This window comes from Bidens hawaiensis, unplaced genomic scaffold, assembly GCF_021521415.1.
Source record: "Bidens hawaiensis isolate Kalapana, Puna unplaced genomic scaffold, B.hawaiensis_p1.1 tig00011076_1, whole genome shotgun sequence".
Classification (NCBI taxonomy): Eukaryota; Viridiplantae; Streptophyta; class Magnoliopsida; order Asterales; family Asteraceae; genus Bidens; species Bidens hawaiensis.
The window spans coordinates 111,294-133,305 of record NW_027491854.1 but is presented as its reverse complement, the minus strand read 5'-3'; the positions used below and the strand labels follow the sequence as shown (position 1 = coordinate 133,305).

General features: G+C 39.7%; 2 protein-coding genes across 5 annotated transcripts; both read right to left on the bottom strand.

Moving 5' to 3' along the window:
• Window positions 1–726: 726 nt before the first annotated feature.
• On the bottom strand, window positions 727–4,737 carry LOC143537004 (uncharacterized). 3 transcript variants are annotated; one of them, XM_077030879.1, is made up of 9 exons: window positions 4,312–4,737; window positions 3,960–4,126; window positions 3,839–3,874; window positions 3,653–3,710; window positions 3,444–3,544; window positions 3,166–3,210; window positions 1,951–2,418; window positions 1,108–1,278; window positions 963–991 (listed from the first exon to the last, which is right to left on the bottom strand). In XM_077030879.1, exons 2-8 carry the CDS (start codon window positions 4,089–4,091, stop codon window positions 1,108–1,110), a joined length of 1,011 nt encoding a protein of 336 aa, XP_076886994.1. In that variant the 5' UTR covers window positions 4,092–4,126; window positions 4,312–4,737; the 3' UTR covers window positions 963–991. The 3 variants fall into 3 exon arrangements, with proteins under 3 accessions (XP_076886993.1, XP_076886992.1, XP_076886994.1); XM_077030878.1 differs by having other exon boundaries at window positions 727–1,278; window positions 3,960–4,134; window positions 4,302–4,737; XM_077030877.1 differs by having other exon boundaries at window positions 727–1,278.
• Window positions 4,738–15,032: 10,295 nt separating this feature from the next.
• On the bottom strand, window positions 15,033–21,984 carry LOC143537002 (putative E3 ubiquitin-protein ligase ARI8). Of its 2 annotated transcripts, XM_077030871.1 has the most exons (15): window positions 21,486–21,984; window positions 21,087–21,211; window positions 20,905–21,010; window positions 20,724–20,814; window positions 19,996–20,168; window positions 19,002–19,106; window positions 18,805–18,893; window positions 18,625–18,732; window positions 17,999–18,089; window positions 17,802–17,891; window positions 17,519–17,566; window positions 16,104–16,175; window positions 15,826–15,925; window positions 15,625–15,751; window positions 15,033–15,544 (listed from the first exon to the last, which is right to left on the bottom strand). In XM_077030871.1, the coding sequence occupies exons 1-15, from the start codon at window positions 21,648–21,650 to the stop codon at window positions 15,292–15,294; spliced, it is 1,743 nt and encodes a 580-aa protein (XP_076886986.1). In that variant the 5' UTR covers window positions 21,651–21,984; the 3' UTR covers window positions 15,033–15,291. The 2 variants fall into 2 exon arrangements, with proteins under 2 accessions (XP_076886986.1, XP_076886985.1); XM_077030870.1 differs by having other exon boundaries at window positions 20,724–21,010.
• Window positions 21,985–22,012: the final 28 nt, after the last annotated feature.

The following is a 22,012-nucleotide window of genomic DNA, read 5'->3' as shown; positions in this document are numbered from 1 at the left end:
CTATGAAATAAAATGTATAGTGAAAATGTTTGAAGTTGAGAAAGGCTAATGGGTTGTTGCTTTTAAATGTCAAAGTATCACAACTTTCTTTCAAGGTTTGGTATTCTTGATGTCCCTCAGACTGGAATAAATAAATAATTTAGGGGTATGTTATAAAAGTCTTGGACCGACAACCAAACTAGATTTAGTTTGGTCTAATTTTGACCCGATAAGACATGCTTACAAATGTGAATCGAATACGATTGTGGGCTAACACAAACATAACTGACGCATCGCCGCCACCGCTACCTTCATCCCTCACCACTAGCCGCCATTTAGATATAGCAGTGGAACTGCTTCTATTTTTTTTCCTTCTAAACTTCTATTTCCAACCCGATTCCATTTTGGTTAGAAGCCTTTTTGACCCAGATCAAATTGGGGCCATTTTAAAAATTGCACACTTTGACCCGAAACCAATTAACTCAGAAACCGTTTTGACCTGAACCCGGTCTGACCTGTTTCCCAACCAGACCAGACCTGACCATTTTGCCAGGTTTGGTGGCAGCATTGTTGATGGCAGCAGACACTGGCGGTGGGTGCCTGGGTGGTGCTGGCCATTTGGACCTGTTCTAAGTTAGCATGTTTTATAAGAATTACCTACCCATTCTATATTTTGAGTAGAGCCAAATGAACCCATACTCAAACAAATGTTACCGAAACCAACCAATGTCTACAAGAATGAGTCATGATTACCAATTGCGCTTATAATCTATGCCTGCTTATAGGTTACCAAAAATATATCGAAAACATGGTGAAACATGAAAATACTAAATGTTTATAATAATCAATGTTATACATTTGAAATTTGAACACTATCCTTGTATAAATAAGAGAAAAATACAACTGTTGTATCAATAAAAGAACTAACATTATTCCTAAGTATTACAATGAACAAATTAACAAAAAAAAATGAGGTATTGGAGGGGAAACAGAAGGCAAAAGAATTGGAAGCCTAGTATGATATAAACATAAACGAACATATAAGCAAATACCCTACACATGAAGACTTAGCAAAGACAATAATGATTAAAATCAATAAAAAAATTAACAATCTAACAGTAATCTTACTCATTTGAGAAAGAATTTCCATATTTCAGTGTCTGTCGTTACTTTAATCAAATGAGCTCCAAAAATACCCTCTTCATCTACTAAACTCTTCAACTGTCGTGCCGCACTGTGGAAGCCAACATAATGTTTTTTTGTGGCTACAAATAATACTCCATAAGGAGGCTTCAAACACTGCATAAAGACAAATTAGTCATTTATTTCTTTAAGCAAGTTTTTTGAAATTATAGCATTATTTCTATATCTTTTAAAACTTCTGTCAAATATATGTAGTTATCCTTCCTCTTCAAACTAAAAGTGATTAGGCCTGTAAACGAACCAACAAATGAAGCATGCTCGTGTTCACTCGTGTAACTTTAGCCTTACAAAAGATCGAACATGAACAATTAAACGAACAGAAGTTTCTTGTTCATGTTCATTCGTTAAGGACATGAACGCGTTTTTTTTTGTTCGTTCATTAATAGTATAAACAAACGGTTCACGAAGACAAAGGAACATACACAACTAAACATAGATGAACAAACAACAATTAAAAGTAAACATGAACATCGATCTATTGCGCCTAAAAAATTTATAAAACTAGACCAAATTGTAATGGATGATATTTTAATTTCACAAAGCTAGACTAAATTGTAATGTACCTAAAAATTAAAATGAATGCACAAACTAGCATGCTTAAACTAACGAACGAACGTTCACAAACAACTGAATGAAGAAGACATATGCTCATGTTCGCTCGTTTAACTAAATGAACAATAAGTGTTGTTCGTGAACTTCCAGCCAAATAGTTCACTAAACATTCGTTAAGTTTACACGCCTAAAAGTGATGAAAGTAACAAAACTAACCTTTTTAATTAATGCATAAAGTTTTCTCAAAGAAGTTGTTGAATGTGGAATAACTGTCAACAATATTACGTCATAACCACCTCCAATATCTATCTCATTAGCACTCTCCCACACTCTGCTTCCAGAAAGCCTCGTTGACTTCCGCGAAGGAGTTTGTTGACCATTGATGCTACCATCACGACTGCTATACGCATCCATAAAATCATCTTCTGAGAAGCTAAAATTCATTGCCGATGAAACCTCTAGAACATTGTTCTTCACCACCGACAAGACTCCAGAAAGTTCTTCCCATTCTCCAGCATAAAAGTGAACTGTAGGAGAGAGAAGTTGCCTTGATGGAGTTATTGGACTTTCGGATTGTTGACTTTGTCTTTCCCGAGCCTGCTCTAGATTGACCATAACGTTCGGGATTGTTGTGTGTCGTATAGCTTCTGCATTTTGATCTTGAAAGTGTACTGTTGAAGCTCCCTGCAATGTGTAACAAATTTGAGCTAATATAAAGAAAACATATTTTCATCCATTTCTTTAATGGGTGGATTATGGTTACAAAAGCAATTGCAGTTATAATCCGAATCTTTGAATATAACGAGTCAAGAGGTTGTGTTAAAAATGAACTTTTAACCGATCTCTAACCCATTAGGCCCATTTGACCCGTTTCAGATATAGCATCACCCAAATTAGAGGTGTGAACTTCTAACACGGCATGAACCTAACACGAAAATCGCAGGTTTAGATTTATGATGAACGGGTTCGGTTCAGTTTCTGGTCAAACCCGTTTAGCTACACGACCCGTGTTCGTGTCAACCCAGCAGGCTGTTTAACCCATTTTTTATTATATATATTTTAAAATGTATTTTATGTCGTTAATTAAGTTGGTTGGGTGTTTTATGCCAAAATTAAAAACTTAGAGAAGTTGACATAAGATTTATAACTAAGATGTAACCGTTCTTATATATGTTTCTATTTTTTGCTGTAAAAGTGTAACTTTAAAGTATTTATACGCAAAAAAACCAAACAGTAAGAAACTAATCAGGTTGTGTTCGTGTTAACCCACGAGTATTCGTGTCGTGTTTGGGTTCATATTTCTGACACCATTTTTGGGTTCGTGTCGTTTTGAGTTCACGTCAAATTTTCAGGTTCGTGTCAAGTTACACCCGACACAACCCGTTTAGCACCCCTAACCCAAATCTACCAATTCATTAGCAACTGATGTACCTTCAGACAAGCAAAGATCCCTGCAACTCCATAACCGCAACTAAGCTATAAAAACATAAAAATGAAGAATGGTCAAAACATAATATAGAGTATCATTAAGAAATAATTGAGAAATAGTACCATTATCATAGGGTAACCTTGATGTGGTTTATAGGGAAAAGCAAATAAAAAAAAAGTAATGTTACAGGATGCCCAATATACATTTTAAGGGTTACAAAAGTCAAAAGGTGAAAGCTAAGTCTCAAAACTTTATATCTTTAGCAAAAACCATAACATACCTCAAGCACCCTTTTGCCTCTAAAACTTGACTGCCCGTCCTTAATCTCATGCTTAAGAATATTAACAAGATCCAATGAGTTGTCCCAGGATTTTAAAGACGCTGCAAAAACATTAAAGTTAGATTCTAGGAAACTCACATACATCATAGAAATACAAGTATTCGCTTCTGATAAAATAACGTTAAAAAGCGATTCAAGATTGTGCTTACCATCAGGTTTTGATAAAATCAACTCTGAATCTATCGTATCCGAGACAATAACTCTTCCCTGCGTAGAAATTCAGGGAAATCGCTAAGTCACTAATCAACCATAAAGAAAGTCATCTTGTGAAAATAATCAAACACCTAATTGGTAATAATCAACTAAGAGATAAAATAAGAGAACAAATAATATACCTTGAGGTCATTTACTCCTTGCCAATAATATCCCATCTGCATAGAGAAGAACAATACATACTTAAATGTTAAAAGTAACAGAAATTAACTAATATTAAACACATAATTGTAAAATAACTACCTTAGCCGGTATAATTTCAACGGCCGGCGAACACAGCTGCATCTCCTTATCCGACGCAACTGACATAATATTCACCCGATCATTCGGCACCAATCCAGGCAAGCATTGCTTAAACAGTGACGGTGAACGCATTGTAGACAAATACAAAACAATCTCAACCTATATAACTGTAAGTCTGTAACCACCACCACTTGATCAGATATCTAAAATCACAATTTCAAATCATACATAAACACTAATCCTAATAAACTATAAATTAGGGTTTAACCTCTACCTAAATCAATCAATTGCATAAACAGAACAATTCAAGCCCTAAATAAACCTAATTATGAAAATTGAAACAGAAGCATACCTAATTGTGAAGTGTTCAACAATTAGACGACGAATTGAATGCAGAATGAAATGAAATAAATAATAATAAGTGTAAATGTAGAGAAATTGTTTTGTCAAAGGTCAAAGAAGAACAGAAGGTTCCGTATACAGACTTGCGTTTACAAATGGCAGCTGGTGTGTATGTGTGTGGGTGTGTCGATATTATTATTATTAGGTTAATGACGATTATGTCCTTTGACTATTTCAAAATGTAGAGAGGGTCAACGCGGTGAGGATGGAGATTAGGAGGAAACGTGAGGGTAATATGGACAACAAGTTTTGCGGTTGGTTGACGACATGTTGCTGGTGTGAAAACAGAGGGAGGGAACGGGGAATTCCATTTTATAGGTCACGTGCATGGCACAGAATTATTGCGATTGGTATAATTTAATTATTAAGTTTTGGTAGTAACAGCTTTTTAGAATTAGATTAATAAAAACAGTAATTTATAGAAAAAAAAATGTGACTGTTTTATTTATATCTATATCATTTATCTATATCTATACTATATATAATGTACGAGTGAAGGACCTCTGAAGAAACACTATGTGACCCCGGCAGATTACGGATAATCTTAGGGTTAAGTAGATGTTTCCCACGAGGGTTAGGTCCGGCAAAGATGGTTATTCTTCTGATGACCTGCAAAACAGACACCGTGAGCTCGTCACTGAGAAGGGGGGGGTTCCTCCTTGTGACCACCCTCCGGCGTGAGAATCAGACTAGATTGCTCTGAATATAAGTATATATTAAGAGAAATAGCTAGAGAAGGTAAGATAATATCAAATGATATATGATAATGTAAGATGATGATACCGTTCCAAGGTGTTGGAGTATTTATAGCCGAAGGTAGATTTCCAAGCAGGTACGGCCAACTGTATAATATTCCTTTTCCACCAACTACAGGCTACGCACGTGCCACGATGGGAGTTGGTGAGTAGGCAGCGGCTGATAGTGACATGGCCAGCTGTATAATATTCCTTTTTCACCAACCATGGGCTATGTACGTGCCACGATGGGAGTTGGTGGGTAGGCAGCGGCTGATAGTGACATTTTGTACTAGAGCGTGCTCCTCCTCGTACTGTTGTCGGTGAGCTGTCACCCTGTGATTGGTTCATGGGCTGCTTTGGTCAGATCTTGTCTATTTTGTCCATACCTTGGCAGGTATAGTACAAAAGATCTTCCAGAAGCGTACGGACTGGCTCATTTGGGCGGGAGTATTCCCGCCTTGCTCATTCCTTCTTCAGGTGACATTACTGAATTATTAAGAGTTAGTGCCTTGTGCGTGTAGCCTTACTATTAGTGCGGGTAGCATTCCCTCATGGCTTGTATCCGCAGCTGCGGGAACAGACGGGGTACTTTACCATTGGGAGGCTTTTCCTGCGGGAACAGCTGGCGTACTATGCGTAAGGTCTTCATCTCTCTGAGCATGGTGGGTCATGCGGATCCAGTTGGTCTTTGCGCAGACGTCCCTCTTCAAGGTGAGTCTTGCGGGTCCAACTGGGTTCTGCTGGGACCTACCTCTTCAAGTCCCCCCAGTCCATTGTTCTTCTCATGAATTGTTAATGAGGTGAACTTTTGGACTTAAGCAAGGGGTTTTGAAAAGGGTTTTTAGTTTTAAGGTTTTCCGTGGGGATTCTTCCCGCGGTTTTCCTAATGTCACTCGCAGAAATTCCCGACTTTTCTGCCTGATCATTGGTTATGATGCGGGTAGGTGTTTAACCCCTTCGCACGCCGGGAGCGTTGAGTTTCACTTGCATAGATTCTTCACGAGGTTTTGGTAGTTTTGGACATAGTGATCAGTTATGTTAAACTACCAATTCCATCTTGAAGCTTCAAACAATCTAATTCTCAACGTTCCCGTCATGCGGAGGTGTTATTTCTCTTTCCGCAAGCATGGTCCATAAGATCCTTCTTGGCTTCAATTCCCTGCAAGTGCTAAGTATGTGAAGGGTTTCGCCTTGACACTGTACCCGCACTTGTCTTACGGTTTCTTGTTTCCCAAGGTATCTTGTTAGCTTTGATTCCCTGCAAGTGCTAAGTATGTGAAGGGTTTCGCCTTGACAATGTACCCGCACTCGTCTTATGGTTTCTCGCTTTCCAAGGTAAGGGGGTATATTCCCTCTTATTTTTGAATCTTTGAATCTTTTTGAATCTTTTTGAAATTCGAAGAGTTGGTGAAAGGATAAGAACAGTCCAAACTGTTGAAGGGACGTTAGCGTCGTCCGACTGTTTCTTCTGACAGTTTCAGGACGTGCAGGAAGTTATGGCGACGTGACAGTATATGGTCATTCCAGACGCTTTTTCAGGCGCGTGGGCGCGAGTTTTCGGGCGCGTGGGCGCGAATTTTACGGCACGCGTCCTGTCGACAGCTGTTGCCAGCTTGCTTTCCACGTGTCGTCGTCTCATTGCGCCTGCGCTTTTCTCTCTCCCTCGCATTAAATTCATCGCATTCATTGTGATGGGTATATAAAGGGGGAAGAGGATGCATCTCAACTTACACATTCACCTCCTTCTTCTTCTAAGCGATTTCCGGCGAATACTCTACTATTTTTTTGTCGAGCATTCTCCTGAAATCGTTCTTTACATCCAAAACATGTCTTCCATTCATGATCCTGAGGCTACTGCCGAGGAGTCTGACGTGTACACCGAGAACCCGACGTCCACGTCTGACAAGGACGATAAGAGTACTGCTGGCGAGTGCCAGTGTGCTCTTTCCGTCGACCTGTATCACTACATCGTGAAGAAGTTCATGCTCGAGCCCTTCGAGCCTGAGTTTCCAGAGTCTCATCAGACGGTGTATGATGTCCCCAAGGGCAAGATGGGGGTTTATGCCTCCTTCTTCATGTATGGGAATCTCATATTCCCATTGACGAAGTTTGTATACCGTGTGTTGGAGAAACACGGTGTACACTTGACGGAGGTACACCCAATGGCGATCGCTAAGGTTCGCCACTTTGAATGGGTGTGCCACATTCTGGGCGTTGAGCCCCGCGTCGACCGCCTGATGACCTTCTAATCCTGGAGGTGCATCCAGGGCTGGTATACCTTGGTCACTCGGATCAAGGGTTTGAAGATCTGTGCTACCGAGCGCAGTCTTCGGTCTTGGAAGCGGGAGTTTTTCTATATCTCCGCTCGCGTCGTCCCCATAGCGATGACGTTCAAGAACGGGAGAGCACTCCCCAACCTTCACGCCTCCAACTACCATGAGACTGAATGGTTTACCAAGATCTCCCGGATCCAGACTCCGGTTTACCGCTTTGTGGAGTCTGGGATGGTGATGCTCGGGATGAGCCGGGTATGGAATGATGTCGGTTCTGGGACGCCGCAAGTACCTATCATCCTTGAATACGGTTCGAATTCTGTTCCCTATGGTATGCTCCATCTCTTTTTGCTGATTTAGGGTTTTTCTTCTAACTGTTTTTCTGTTTATTTTCAGAGGGGAACAACTTGCAATCGCTTCTGCAACCGCGGGAAACTGGTGGTCCCGCTCGACTAGGTACTCGTGATCTCGACGAGAACGAGTTGCCCATTTTGGAGCAAACGGCGGATAGGTTCGTGGAGGTGTACCCGCTGGGCCACGAGATTTTGAGCGCCACGCAGCCAGGTAAGGGATTCTTTAATCCTCGCCCACTGCATGCTCAGACTTCTGCTGGAGTTCCTCTAATTTTGTCTTCTGATGAGGAATCCGCAGATGGGCCTGTCTTCGTGAGGAAGAAAAAAGCTGCCTCTGTGAAGGGCAAGACGAAGGTTACCTCCGCCGTCGACCTAGGAGATCAGTCTGACTCCGAGACTGAAAGCGAGGGGGCGGCGGGGAACCCTGGTGGTGGTGAGACAACTGTTCCGGAGGTTGAGACAGCTGTCACCTCCGGGCAGCCCAGTACGACGACGGTGACAGGCATGAAGAGGCCGGCTCCATCGGGTTCGTCCCCGCCTGTCAGAACCTTCAAGCTCAAGAAAACTCGTAAGTATAAATTATATTCAGCTTAACTGCATTTCTTTCCGCCATTATATTTAATATCTTGTCTTCATGCAGGCGTGGATGCAACCGCATTCCAAAGTGGTGCGGGAAGGAGCAGTTCTGGACCCTCGACGGTAGGTTTGGTCAACCTACCCGAGGCGATGACCCAGGCGGCTGCGCCTGTTTCAAGTGTTGGTTCAGTTGCTCACCCCGTTGAGGCAACTGTTCCAATTGTGACGTCATCTCCGCCGGCTGTCAGTGCCATCTTCACCGCATCCTTCACTGAGCCGGCGGTGATTTTTTCTGCAGGCTCTTCCGCAGCGGCGGCCACGGTTGTGAGTTCACCTCCAGTGAGTTCACCTCCGATGGTCTTTACCGCGGCGGCTTCAACCATGCCTCCTCCGGCACCGGCTACTACCTCGTCCGTGGCCGGTTCATCAGGTATGTTCAGGGTTGGGGCTTCTAGCCAATCTCTGCCTCCTTCCCATCTCCCTGACCTCTTGGATGGATATCCCATAGGTTCGGGTGATGGGTTTGGCGGCTACCGGCCTGTTGTCGACCCTACAGGTGCGTAGGGTTATTTTGGCCTATACATATATATATATTTTTTATATATATCATTTTTTCCTAACTGTTTTTTGTTTTTGCAGTTTCGGATTCCAATGAGGTGTATGTTCCACGGTGGATCCGCCGGGGAACAACCCTTCGAACGGCTGTGGACTGCGTCGAATGGGCGCGCCACGCCGCACCCAGTGGTGCATTGGGGGAGGCAATGGCTAGCTACCAGGAGGGTAGGCTAACCAACGAGCTCCGAATACTCCTTGCCCGGATGCAGCCGCGCGTCGAGTTGCTCTGTCGTGAAAACGACAAGTTAAAGACGGCGCGTAGCCTGGAAGTGGCTCAGGCGCGAGCGATCCGGGAGGAGAATAAGAGACTTGCCGCCACTGCCGCGGAGAAGGAGAAGGCCTTCAAGGACCTCGAGGTCGAGGTTCAGGCTCGGCACGAGGCTCGTTCCAAGGCTACCCAAGCTGTTAACGAACAGCTTCGGTTGGCCAAGGAAACCGCACGGAACGCGACCGAGAGGGCCACCAAGGCTGAAGCTGTTGCTGAGCCTCTACGCACTGAAAACGAAGAACTTAAAGCCAAATTAGAGAAGCTCCAGTAGGCTCATGATGCCTTGGCCTTAAAAGACGCTAAGAAGCTCCAAGAGCTCCTGGACCAGAAGGGTACGCTTGACCGCACTGAGCGTAGCACTGAGCGTAAGCTGAAGGGCGTTGAAGAGGCTGCTGCTAAGGAAGTGTTGCTTGCCAACCTTAACAAAAATGAAGCCGAACGCGCCCGTGACCAAGCTCAAGCTGCCTTCCAGGAAGCTCTGATTACCAAGGAATGACTTCTACGAGAAGCGTTGTCGCAAGTATGCGTAGCTTCATAATATCTTTACGCTTTCCTTTATACTTAGAAAAGTTTTTGATATATATATATATATATATATATATATATATATATATATATTTGTAGGTTGTGCATCGAATCTTCACGAACACATCATATGACGATGCTATGAGCGCAGCCCTCAACGCTTCTCATGAGGATGGGGAAAAGGCTGGTTTCCTGCTTGGTCTGGGGTTTGTTGAGCAAGGCATCCCGCCTTCCAACTTCCCTCTTTATGACGTGGACACTGAAGCTGCTTACGACCAAGCAGTGAACCAGTATGCTGCCTTCCCGCCACAGCCAACTGATGGTGCGGGTTCAAGTGGGTTTGGAGGGAGTGGTCCTGAAGTTTGAACCTTGAGATCCCTTCCCACCATTAGGATAGATTTATATTTTGTAGGCGGGTAAATACCTGGCCATTCTTGTAATGTTTGAATTTTTTATGAAATATAAATGTTTGTGCGGGTAGGACCGTCACTTTCACTTAATGACTTGCTTTATAAACGTTATATGACTTGCTCATGCATATTATAGTTTAATTTGGCACTTGTTTTGCCTCATAAACAATATATGATTTGCTCATGCATACTTTAGTTTAACTTAGCAATTTTCCAAGTGTTTTGAATAAGTTAACCTTTCGACGCGTGGTTGTCAATAGGTTGGTGTTCAGTTTCCTCTATCATGATTGTGCGGGTAGAACCGTCACTTTCACTTAGGATGACCAAACTTCACCTACAACTGACCTGCGTGAAGGTTTTCCTCATCTTTTTAGAAATTTTCTAAGTGTTTTGAATAAGTTAACCTTTCGACGCGTGGTTGTCAATAGGTTAATGTTCAGTTTCCTCTATCTTGATTGTGCGGGTAGGACCGTCACTTTCATTTAGTGGGATGACCAAACTTCACCTATAACTGACCTGCGTGAAGGTTTTCCTCATCTTTTCCTTAGAAATTTTTACCGTTTTTTGTGTTTAGCGGGTTTTGCCGCCTTCCACACGCATCGACTTACTTCCCCACTTATTTATGCGGTGAATACCGGCATATCAGTGTGGTCAGATCATAAGTATAAATGTAAGACCATCAGCGTCAATGTGATAAGGAGAATCATTTCCATTAGAAGTGGCTCTAGGCCTTTTCTTTACAAGTTTGGAATTGATCTACATGCAGCCTGTGTAATTGAGCTCCCTTCCATGTTCTTAGGATGGGGGTGTCATCGAGCCATTCGAGCCGATATGCACCTGGTTCGGAATCTCGTTGTTTACGCAGTATGTAGTCTCCAACATTGAAGCTGCAGTTTTATCCGTGTTTTCCCCAACTGGGGTTCTACACGCATTAGCCTGCTTAGCGTCCATTACGCCACGAGGTGAGTGAGTTTCCCATCTCTGACGAATGCTTCGACGACGTCCTTCAAGGATACGCATTCCTCCGTGGTGTGGCCTTTTGTCATGTGGAAGTCACAGGATTTGCTTTGATCAGCGTTTGGACGCTGTCGGATTATTGGAGCCTCTGGCCATGGGAGCCTCTCGGTGGCAAATATCTCAGTGACGCTTTTGGTGAGTGGCGTCCATCTGGAGTTCCGGTTCGACGACTGCATGTTATCCCTTCCGCCTAACCGAGGGTGCGAGCCGGATGAGGTGTCAAAGTTTACCCTTGACTGCCAAATACCAAGCTTCCTCTTTTTGTTTTGTCGAGCGGTAAGGACGTTGTTTTCTCTTGTTTTCTGAGTGTAGAGGTTTGTGCTCTGGGGAAGATCTCTACCCAGTTGCTTTTTCGTTTCCGCGAAGCGTTTAGCTGCTGTCATGATAGCATCCCACGTGGATGGCATGCCATCTTTACCAGTCAAGGTGCGGATGAGCTCTGGGTCTTCCACGCCCTGGATGAAAGCAGCGCGAACAAGATCTTCGCTAATAGTGCCCAGACTTAGCTTCTTTGAATTGAAGCGTGTGATGAAGTCTAGTAAAGACTTATCTTCCTCTCGGATGCAGTTGAGGATCGTCCATTGCTCTTCGGTATACTTTCTTTGTTGACTGAAGTGTTGGCTGAACTTCTGCTGGAAGTCTGCCCAATCGTAGATGTGGTGGACCGGTAGACGGTCAAACCACGCTCTGGCTGCCCCAACAAGTGTCATTTGGAACATGTAACACCACGTGGGTTCCGTCCAATTGCTGATGGTTGCCCCCGCTATGAATCTGTTCAAAATGATCGTCTGGGTCAGATATACCATCATATGTGCCTATGTTGGACATCTGTTTGGCACTTTTCGGGGCAATTGCTTCCGCAATGTCCCTTGCAAATTTGGACGTTCTCGCATTTGCAACAGTTGGTTTGAAGGTTTTAGAGAAGTCACGTGGGTTTCCACCCGCGTTTTTTGGTTTAAAGGCTTCTCCAAAATTTCTTTGGTGGAAATCTGCTTGTTTACGCTTCCCTTTCGCCCTATGGCGCGGGTTTGCGTCACTGTCAGATTCTTCCCAATCTTCATCATACTCGCACTCATTACTCATGTTGAGCTGTTGAGTGTTTCCGAACTCGTCATTGGCCTGTTGGAGTGAACGTAAACGTTCATCCAACTCGGCTTGGAATTCTCTTTGACGTGCCTCCGCCCAAGCTTTAACTTGGTCTAATGTTTGGCGGGGGAGCCTCGTCTGTTTTTCCACCTGGGTATCGATGAATCTCAAGGGAAGATTGTTTACTGCACTTGCCCCGGCTTGGGTAACCGGGGTAGTGTTCGTAACATTCGTATACTCGTTGGTGTTCCTCCCAGTGGCTGGGGTTGTGGTTACCGGAGTTTCTTGGTTACCCGGTGGCTTTGGCATCGGAGTAACTTTAACCATCTTTCCAGAGGTTTTGAAAAAACTGAAAAAAGGAAGATTAAGTTCTAGCTTAATGCACGGATGGCGCCAATGAAGAAACACTATGTGACCCCGGCAGATTACGGATAATCTTAGGGTTAAGTAGATGTTTCCCACGAGGGTTAGGTCCGGCAAAGATGGTTATTCTTCTGATGACCTGCAAAACAGACACCGTGAGCTCGTCACTGAGAGGGGGGGGGTTCCTCCTTGTGACCACCCTCCGGCGTGAGAATCAGACTAGATTGCTCTGAATATAAGTATATATTAAGAGAAATAGCTAGAGAAGGTAAGATAATATCAAATGATATATGATAATGTAAGATGATGATACCGTTCCAAGGTGTTGGAGTATTTATAGCCGAAGGTAGGTTTCCAAGCAGGTACGGCCAACTGTATAATATTCTTTTTCCACCAACTACAGGCTACGCACGTGCCACGATGGGAGTTGGTGAGTAGGCAGCGGCTGATAGTGACATGGCCAGCTGTATAATATTCCTTTTTCACCAACCATGGGCTATGTACGTGCCACGATGGGAATTGGTGGGTAGGCAGCGGCTGATAGTGACATTTTGTACTAGAGCGTGCTCCTCCTCGTACTGTTGTCGGTGATCTGTCACCCTGTGATTGGTTCATGGGCTGCTTTGGTCAGATCTTGTCTATTTTGTCCATACCTTGGCAGGTATAGTACAAAAGATGTTCCAAAAGCGTACGGACTGGCTCATTTGGGCGGGAGTATTCCCGCCTTGCTCGTTCCTTCTTCAGGTGACATTACTGAATTATTAAGAGTTAGTGCCTTGTGCGTGTAGCCTTACTATTAGTGCGGGTAGCCTTCCCTCATGGCTTGTATCCGTAGCTGCGGGAACAGACGGGGTACTTTACCATTGGGAGGCTTTTCCTGCGGGAACAGCTGGCGTACTATGCGTAAGGTCTTCATCTCTCTGAGCATGGTGGGTCCTGCGGATCCAGTTGGTCTTTGAGCAGACGTCCCTCTTCAAGGTGAGTCTTGCGGGTCCAACTGGGTTCTGGTGGGACCTACCTCTTCAACCTCTTAAATTTTAAGAGGTACAATCACTATTGCTTAAAGTATAATCACTAATGCAATCAAATTTGAAAATCTAGGGGTAGTATAGTCTTTTTTACTTTGATATCTATGGTTAAAGTTTTAACAATTTAGTTTGAAACATACTTATAATTATGAACCTTAAACTTAAGGGTAAATTTTGTTAACTTATTAAATAGTTACATATTAACCCTCTTATTCTAAACCAACAACCCCACGAAGTTTTAACGACTATAACTTTTTTACATGTTAATGTTTTTTTTAATGAAAATTACATCATAAAAACAAGCATTTTATTCTCTTTAATTTGAGTATCGTATTGCTATACTTTTTAAAATTTTAAAAATAACTGTTACATGACATGCATTTAGGGCAGCAAAGGGTCTGGTGGGATTGGGTCATGTACTCATGTTTCAGATCGAGTTACCCGTTCACCGACAAATGGTTACACGTCTGACGCCGCGTTTGAACGTGTTCCTCGCCGCATCGCGCGGTCACCAAGCTAGTACAGCAATAAGTAGGAGTGTTTATTCGATTTTTATATTTGTTTGTTTAAAAGTTTAAAAGTGATTATGTATTAAATGTACCCATAGAAGTATAATTGATATTTATTAAGAGTAAACTAGGATAGAATTTTATGTATTATGTTTGTTGAATGAATTCAACATGTTTGTGAACTAGCAGTTTCTATGAAGGCTTGTATGTTGGATATCATTGGATATTAATGAAATAGAATAATGAAGATTTAAAAGTTATAAATAACAAATAATGAAGTATTAAGAATTGTAAAATTATGTTTATATAATTGGAATTCGTTTATGGTGAGTTTTAACAAACTATTAAAATTAATTTTAGATATCTTTTATTGTTTAAAATCATTATTAATAGGAGAGAGAGACCTGAAACAAAAATCTTGACTATATTGTCATTTTTTTAGTTAAGAAAAATATTAGTTACCCAACCCATCTAAGACTTATCTAACCACCAACTTTGGTTGTCAGTTGCAACAAACAAACAGATTCTTTCACGTACACCAACATTACCAGTTTACCACGACTGGTTTGAGAGTCGTCGATGATAATCAGATCAGAGATCATCGACGAAACATGTTGATTGACAAGAATTTAGAAATGTTAACCGAGCGTAGGTGCTTGTAAATACTGCGAAAAACAACATAATCATAACCGAACCAAACCTGGTGCCAAAACAAACACCAAAGTTGTTACAGGAGTATCCAGATAAATGCTGTCCACCTCATTGGTGATAAATATGCCTAGAACTTATGTCATGCTAGGTAGTAGACTCGATAGTAGTAGGTTTAAAAGGTGCTAGATAACGGTAAGGATGAGAAAAAAAACTGAATAACCGTACCTAACCGAAGACCAAAATTTACGATTCAGTATGAGCATATAAACAAGTTTTTCTATAAATTAACATCAACACACCCCACTTTAAGTTTTGCATAAATCATCCACATTCACTTCAATTCAAAACAACAATGGTCAATCTACATCTTTAACCACGAACCAGTCACCAAAACAAACCACCTATATACACCCAACACCTGCATCACAATTGCAAGCTCCCAACAAACCAGACCTTTGATATTTGCTTCCAGATGTAGTAGTCAAGTTCACCTTACGACAGGTGATTATGGGGCCATTTTCACCGACTTTTATTGCATATCTGGCAAGAGGTAGCCGCCTTTGGGTTCATATAAGTGCACTGGTCACATGACCACCCACTTGAATCATCAGTCCAGCTTCTGGTTGACCCTTTTCCCTTTGACCCTTTTGTTTTGCTTGTTCCTGCACCATTCTTTGAACTACTTGTTTTGCTTGACGTCCCATGTGTGTCTACGTCAGCTAAACCGTTTTCTAGTGCTCTGACTAAGTTTTCAAAGTAGTTGCGCGTGACACTGTTGGAATTGTCAAATCAAAACATGTATAAGCCAACCAAGATTATTAGATCATGACAACAAGTTAAGTCAACAATTACCTGGTCAAACCGGCTAACTTTGTTCTGAAATTATTAAACTCTTCTTGAGAGCCGTCTTCGTTGAGATAAGTATTTAATTCCTTCTCTGCACATTGATGAAGCCTTTCTAAACCAGCCTCTGCTTCACCTGTCATGACAGATCCCATAACCGTAAATATTATAGGATTTAATGTTGTGTACGATGTGGGAATCTATGCATACCTTGTAAGTACTCAAAAAATTGTCTCTTTGCTTGTTCTTGCTCGGGTAGGTAATACCCATACGCATAGGTCCATTTCAACACTCGCCTGCATTCAACTATCTGCAGAAGAAAACCACATGTATTTAAAGTTTAATGCATTCATGTTTAAAGTATAATGCATACAACCACCTAAAACACTAAAATCATTTTATTCAAAGATTTAAAATATTTATAGCAAATATAAAAAAAGATGGATAAAAGATTCAAAAATAATTGAAGAGTTAACAAGTAAGCATACCTGTGACCAAGCTTCTAGAATAAATTTCAATTGTGTCTCGGGTTGGCATTGCTTCTCACTAAGTTTTGCAAGCTGTAAAAAGGACATAATGTTGAAAATGTAGCAATTTTAAAAGCATCTCAGTCAAAAAAAATCAACCAAACAATAATATTAAATATTTTTTCAATACTAAGGTGGAACATATGTCATGTGGATTGCAATCAGATGATGTTTGACTTTGTTGATAATTGATAATATTCTAGAACTATGTATCATTGAGAGTGTGCCCACTGCCCACCTATTGAGAGTTGGACTTTCTATCCCATAATACCTACTTTTAATATGTAGACCAAATTATGACTAATCTAAAATTAAAATACTATCAGTAAACTAAAAAACTAATATCAAATGCAAATTTCCTATATAGCAATCAAATTAATTATGCACATACTAACAACACCTATTATAATGAACTAACCCTGATTATCAATATGCATCTAGTCGAAGCCTAAGCTGGTAAAAGTTTGTATGCCACTCAACTTGGCATAGAAACATAGAACAAAAGCTTTTCGTGAAAAAGAAAAAATACTAATAGAAAAACAGATCATAATGATAAATTGCCAAGAAAAAATAAGTGCTGAATGAATCAAAAAAGAAAGTCTAGTTCTTCAATCCCTAAACTAGAAACATTGATCACTAATTATACTCGCCGTCTTAATAATTGGCATAGTAGAAGATAGATGAATAAAGTCTTCTAATTTATATTCAAAATGATATGCAGCTTCAGGGGCAATAGTAAAAAATGTGACGGGGTTTTGTTGGTGTATCTAAAATTGTTGTTGAAAATTTGTTTGCTCAATGAATACTTTCGCCATTTAGTATGGAAATAGTTTGTGACTTGGTCAACTAGTAAACTTAGGTATTGTATTAACTACCTTACCTCTTTAAAAGAAATGGAGGTCTACAGAAAGTTTACTACTTTTATGTGTTCTAGACGTAACAATGGTGAAGAATATACTTCAGATGAGTTGATGATTTCCTACAGAATCAAGGTGCCAAAGAGTAATCCCCGATGTTACGGATACAGCAGCAAAAAAAGAGTTTCCTGAGAGACAATAGAACCCTTATAGAGATGGCAACATCGATGAGACATTTTGGCCGGCGCTATAACTACATTTGAGTATTTTTCTCAACGGATTAGCGGACTCCAGCTGAAGCTCTTAAGAAGCAAATTAAGTAAACGTAGCTACCACACTTACAGGCAAAGGAAGAAGTCTATATGTTAACTATTATATGCTAAATAGAAATTCAAGTTCAAGAGCTTGATATATTCTACTCTACTTGTATTCTCTATTGCAAGCTGCATAGCTGCAAAGTGCTGCTGTTTTAAATTTTCCAAAGTGCAAACAACAAAATAATGATATATATCAACTTACATGAACTGTTTGCATCTGATTCAGGTCTGCAAGCGCTTTTTGCCTCGACTGTCAAAATGTGAACATTAAACAAAATATTACACATCAAGCTACACAAATGTGCATATGATAAGACCACATTCAAATACTAGCTATAAATATACAGTGAGAATAATAGCATCTAATGATAAGAAGTCAAACTCCATATATCTACAGATCAACCATGACACAGATATTACAATTATACCCATGTGGTCAAACAAAGAAAAGAATACTAATATACTAAATAGTGAAACGAGCATACCGATTGGTTTGTAGCCCAGCGTTCATAATAATGAGTGTATCGCTCTAGAGAATTCTTTGCCATCTCTCTTCTGCGTTCAGATTCATCATACTGCAAGTGACAATGAAGATACAAGATGTCAAGATCAACAATAGAAATTTAAAAAAAAAATGAAAAATCATGATTGGTTTGCATTTAAATATGATTAGTTTAATTACAGCTCCTTCTTGCTTTGCAGACTCGTATCGATTGCAAGCATAAAAGCCGCCAGTTCTCTCTCCATGATCTGACCATTGACCAAGACACAACCTGCAGGTACAAACATTTTTAGAATACATAACTTAACTATCAATAAAAGTAAGCCAGCCTATAGAACAGTTTGTGGACTGTTCAGCGAGAAGTTCGCTTATGAACACGTCTCCTTCGTTCATGTATCTTCATGAACTTTTGGTCTTTCAAATTTGTTTATGTTCATTAGTTCACATCTGTTTATGTTCATTCGTTTACAGTCATTAATATATTCATTTAAACTTTTGGCTCATTATAACTTAGTAAACTTTTTATAATTTTTAGGCCCAACACGATGCTTTTAACTAGTTTTCGCTTTGTTATGTTCGTTCATTTATGTTCAGCTATGTTTGTTCATTTATGTTCGTGAACCGTTTGTTTATATTAACAGATGAACATAAACAAACGCGAACAAGTTAATTTTTTTTAACGTATGAACACAAACAAGAAAACCTTTTTTTTGTCCGATCGCTTACTCGGTTAAAGTTTAACGAACTTCGGTTTGCTTAAGTTGTGTACCTCAACCTACACAATACCAAAAAAAACAAAATCTTACCAGCAAAATTCATATTTGCAGGGAGGGTTGCAAGTCATGTGCATACAACCTTGATTCTTCTCAATTGGACGTTTACACTTTGGACAAGGCTTAGAATTAGCTAGAATCCTAATTTTCATCACACAAATGTTAATATAACATTAAAAAAAATATATATCATTCAACATATATAACATTTACCAATTCATATTTTCAGACTCTGCACTGTTTTTCCTTATCCACTTGGATACGGTTTCACAGTCCACAGGGCGATGAGCTTCTTCTGTACACTACAATGATAACAGTGGATAAAAAAAACTGTCATCTATAAAGCAAATACACAAATTAACAAATATATAAATTTATAAATAAAATTGGAAACAAAAACTAACACTCACATTCCAACAAAAGCTGTATGAACAATGGCACGTTACATCATTGTTTCCACTTCCAATTTCAAACTCAATGGCACAGTCACAGCCGGGAGCAGGGCACCACTTTGTCTTTTTATACACACACAAAAGAAAATCAAATTGCATAAAAGTACATAACTATATGTTTTCAGTGTTTGGCAAATTGTGAATTTCTATAAAATTAAAAATTAAAACGGCCAAACAGCACTTTTTTCATGAAAAAAGGGTAAGACGTTTTGTGAAATATGAGTATTAGTCTGTCCAATTAGGTTGAAAAAAAAGGTAAACTAGTAATAATCAAATGCCTATAAACGAAACGAACATTCAGTCAGCCGTTTGTTTATTTGAAAAGCAAACATACCTGAACAAAAATTACATTCATCAATTTAAACAAACAAACATAAACACATGTGCAGTTTGTTCATTTATGTTCGTAAGTATTCGTCTACATTCGCTTACCTTCATTAATGTTGCTCATATAGGTTCGTTTATGTTCATTTATATATTCATTTAGCAAATTCAGACGCTGTAACCATAGAAAAGAATCTGTATATCATATGTTTTTGTTTATGTAGAACTGGATTAAAGAATTAGGGATGAGAATTCAAAGAAACTTAAGGGTAATTTTGTTTGTTCATTTATGTTCGCTCCCTTATGTCCTTGAATCATCCGTTTAGATATATTAACAAACGAACACGAAAACATTCATTTTCTTAATGAACAACATAAACAAAAAAATCCATTCATTTTAAGTGTTCTTATTAGTTCGTTTGCTAGACTAAAGTTGAACGGATGAACATGAATAAGCTTCATTCGTGTTCATTCGGTTCATTTACAAGTCTAAAAAATTTCTTTATCCAAGCATTAATAATTGATGATCAGGTAAACAGATCCAAAACACAAAATCAAACCACTCCTTAAAGTCTAACGCCGCATCACTTTGCATAATTATTAAAAAATAAACACGTCTAATATGTACCTTCTTATTATCCTCAATATAAGATCTAAGAAGGTAACGCCGATATTTCGTCTTATCTTCATCAGAAGACAGCTTATTCACCATGCCCACGCCAACAGCGGCCCCGCATGAGGGAGTAGGGCATCTTAGTGTCAAACATCCGGGACCATCATTAATAGACGTGCTAATGTAGGCTATAAGAATCATAAGACATAAAAATCATTATTCCAGTTGTAACCATATAATGAGACAAGACTTATAATAATATCAGCATAAACTATCCACCAAATTTGCAAATGACATGTACATGTGTTTGAACTTTAAAAGTGATTATGCGTTATGCAATAATAAAGACCAGATAACCAATTGTTACATACTTGTGGAAAACATAACCTAGATGTGCCTGTGTAGTTGTGTTGTTTAAAGTTGTAACAATAAGATGTTTTGAGTGCTTGGCAATTGCTAAAAATAACATTTTTTGTGATGTGACTCATTTGACCCATAAATAATCCATAATCACTTTATCTATGCGTTAATAACTTATTATTGCGGCTTCAAATCTCAATATTTTAGCAAATTAGTTCCAAAATAAAAATCCAAGCGCCCCTAAACAACTAACAGATGCTTTCCGATTTTCCATGTATCAAAGAAGCAACTTTCTATTAAGTGTGAGACAAACAAATAGCCCGAGTCTAAAGACGATGCACTGAGAACCAGTTACTTCATAGAAATAAAAGAAAAAAGCAAACCTGTCCAGCATATATTACAAAAAGGATGCCCACAAGCAGCACTGCTAATCTTCCGAGGCGGATATGATTCAAAGCAGATCCCACAAGGCAGCTTCAAAAGATACAAACATAACAGCATAATTATACAACATGAAACAATACAAAAAAGCACAAAAACAATAACTTGTTCAACCAACCATACCTCTCCGGCTTTCGGCAGCTTAGCATCCCCCTTATCCAACAACCCAACAGCCTTTCGTACTTTATCCTCATCCGCAAACCACGCTTCATGAACATTGCTAACATTCCTATAAAACACCAAAGTAACTTAACAAGCCAACAACATTAAAACACCAAACTTCTTCATGAGCTTAATCACGTTACCAATTATAAGAGCGCAAAAGCATGCACGCGTAATCTCTCGAAACCGACAAAACCGAACAAATCGTAGTAATATCCTCCTCTTGGCATTCGCGTATATCATCTTCCTTTAATATAGTATAATTTTTCTAAAACACAAAACAAATCATCACAAACTTCAATCAGAAAATTACAGCAAACTAAAAATCAGCAAAACATAAACTTAACTAATAATCAAAATAATAAATATATTTGTATTTATCATTAACTTCAATTTTAAATATTATTAACAAATCATCACTAACTTCAATCAGCAAATTGCAGCAAACTAATCATCAGAAAAATAATATCCTTAATTGCTAAAATGCATCAAATAATATTAATACTAATACAATACATATGCAGAATTGAAATTATATCCACCTGTTGGCGACTAACAATGACGTCATCGGAATCATCAGAATCATTATGTAAGAACTCATAACCAGCATCATCATCATCGTCACTGTACATCGCATCGCCGCTATAATAATCCTCCTCATAAGAATCAACATCGTTAGCATCGTGCATATCATCCTCTGAATCCATCGTAATAAAAAACCCTAACAATGTCCAAACCTAGGGTTTTACTTTATAAATAAATTGATGACACGGATATGAAGAATCGGTGATCGGTGGTGGTTAATTGATTGCGAAATGTGATATTGTTTTGTTAGGGTTTTGATTAAGAGGATCGTGTTGGTGTTGGTGGTGGTGGTGTTCGTACAGTTGTATAATCAATCGAAAGGTGTGTAATATAATAAGATAGGATAGAATCAATTGAATATGTATGTATCGATTTGACGTTGAATGTATTGAAGGATTAATCGGATCGGAATTTGGTAGTCGGAGGTGTTGGTGTTCGATTGTTATTAGGGTTATCTTTGTGGTATACAATAAACCATGTCAAT

What these genes read in the sequence shown, in the direction of transcription:
- LOC143537002 (XM_077030870.1), bottom strand. Translation starts at nt 21,650, where the DNA reads ATGGATTCAGAGGATGATATGCACGATGCTAACGATGTTGATTCTTAT. An exon ending in GCTGGGCTACAAACCAATCG is followed by an intron (nt 17,567 to 17,801) that starts GTATGCTCGTTT and finishes ACATTTTGACAG; the next exon opens with TCGAGGCAAAAAGCGCTTGC. An exon ending in AAGTTAGCCGGTTTGACCAG is followed by an intron (nt 15,545 to 15,624) that starts GTAATTGTTGAC and finishes CAATTCCAACAG; the next exon opens with TGTCACGCGCAACTACTTTG.
- LOC143537004 (XM_077030878.1), bottom strand. Translation starts at nt 4,091, where the DNA reads ATGCGTTCACCGTCACTGTTTAAGCAATGCTTGCCTGGATTGGTGCCG. An exon ending in AAGGAGTAAATGACCTCAAG is followed by an intron (nt 3,711 to 3,838) that starts GTATATTATTTG and finishes ATTTCTACGCAG; the next exon opens with GGAAGAGTTATTGTCTCGGA. An exon ending in GAGGCAAAAGGGTGCTTGAG is followed by an intron (nt 3,211 to 3,443) that starts GTATGTTATGGT and finishes ATGTTTTTATAG; the next exon opens with CTTAGTTGCGGTTATGGAGT.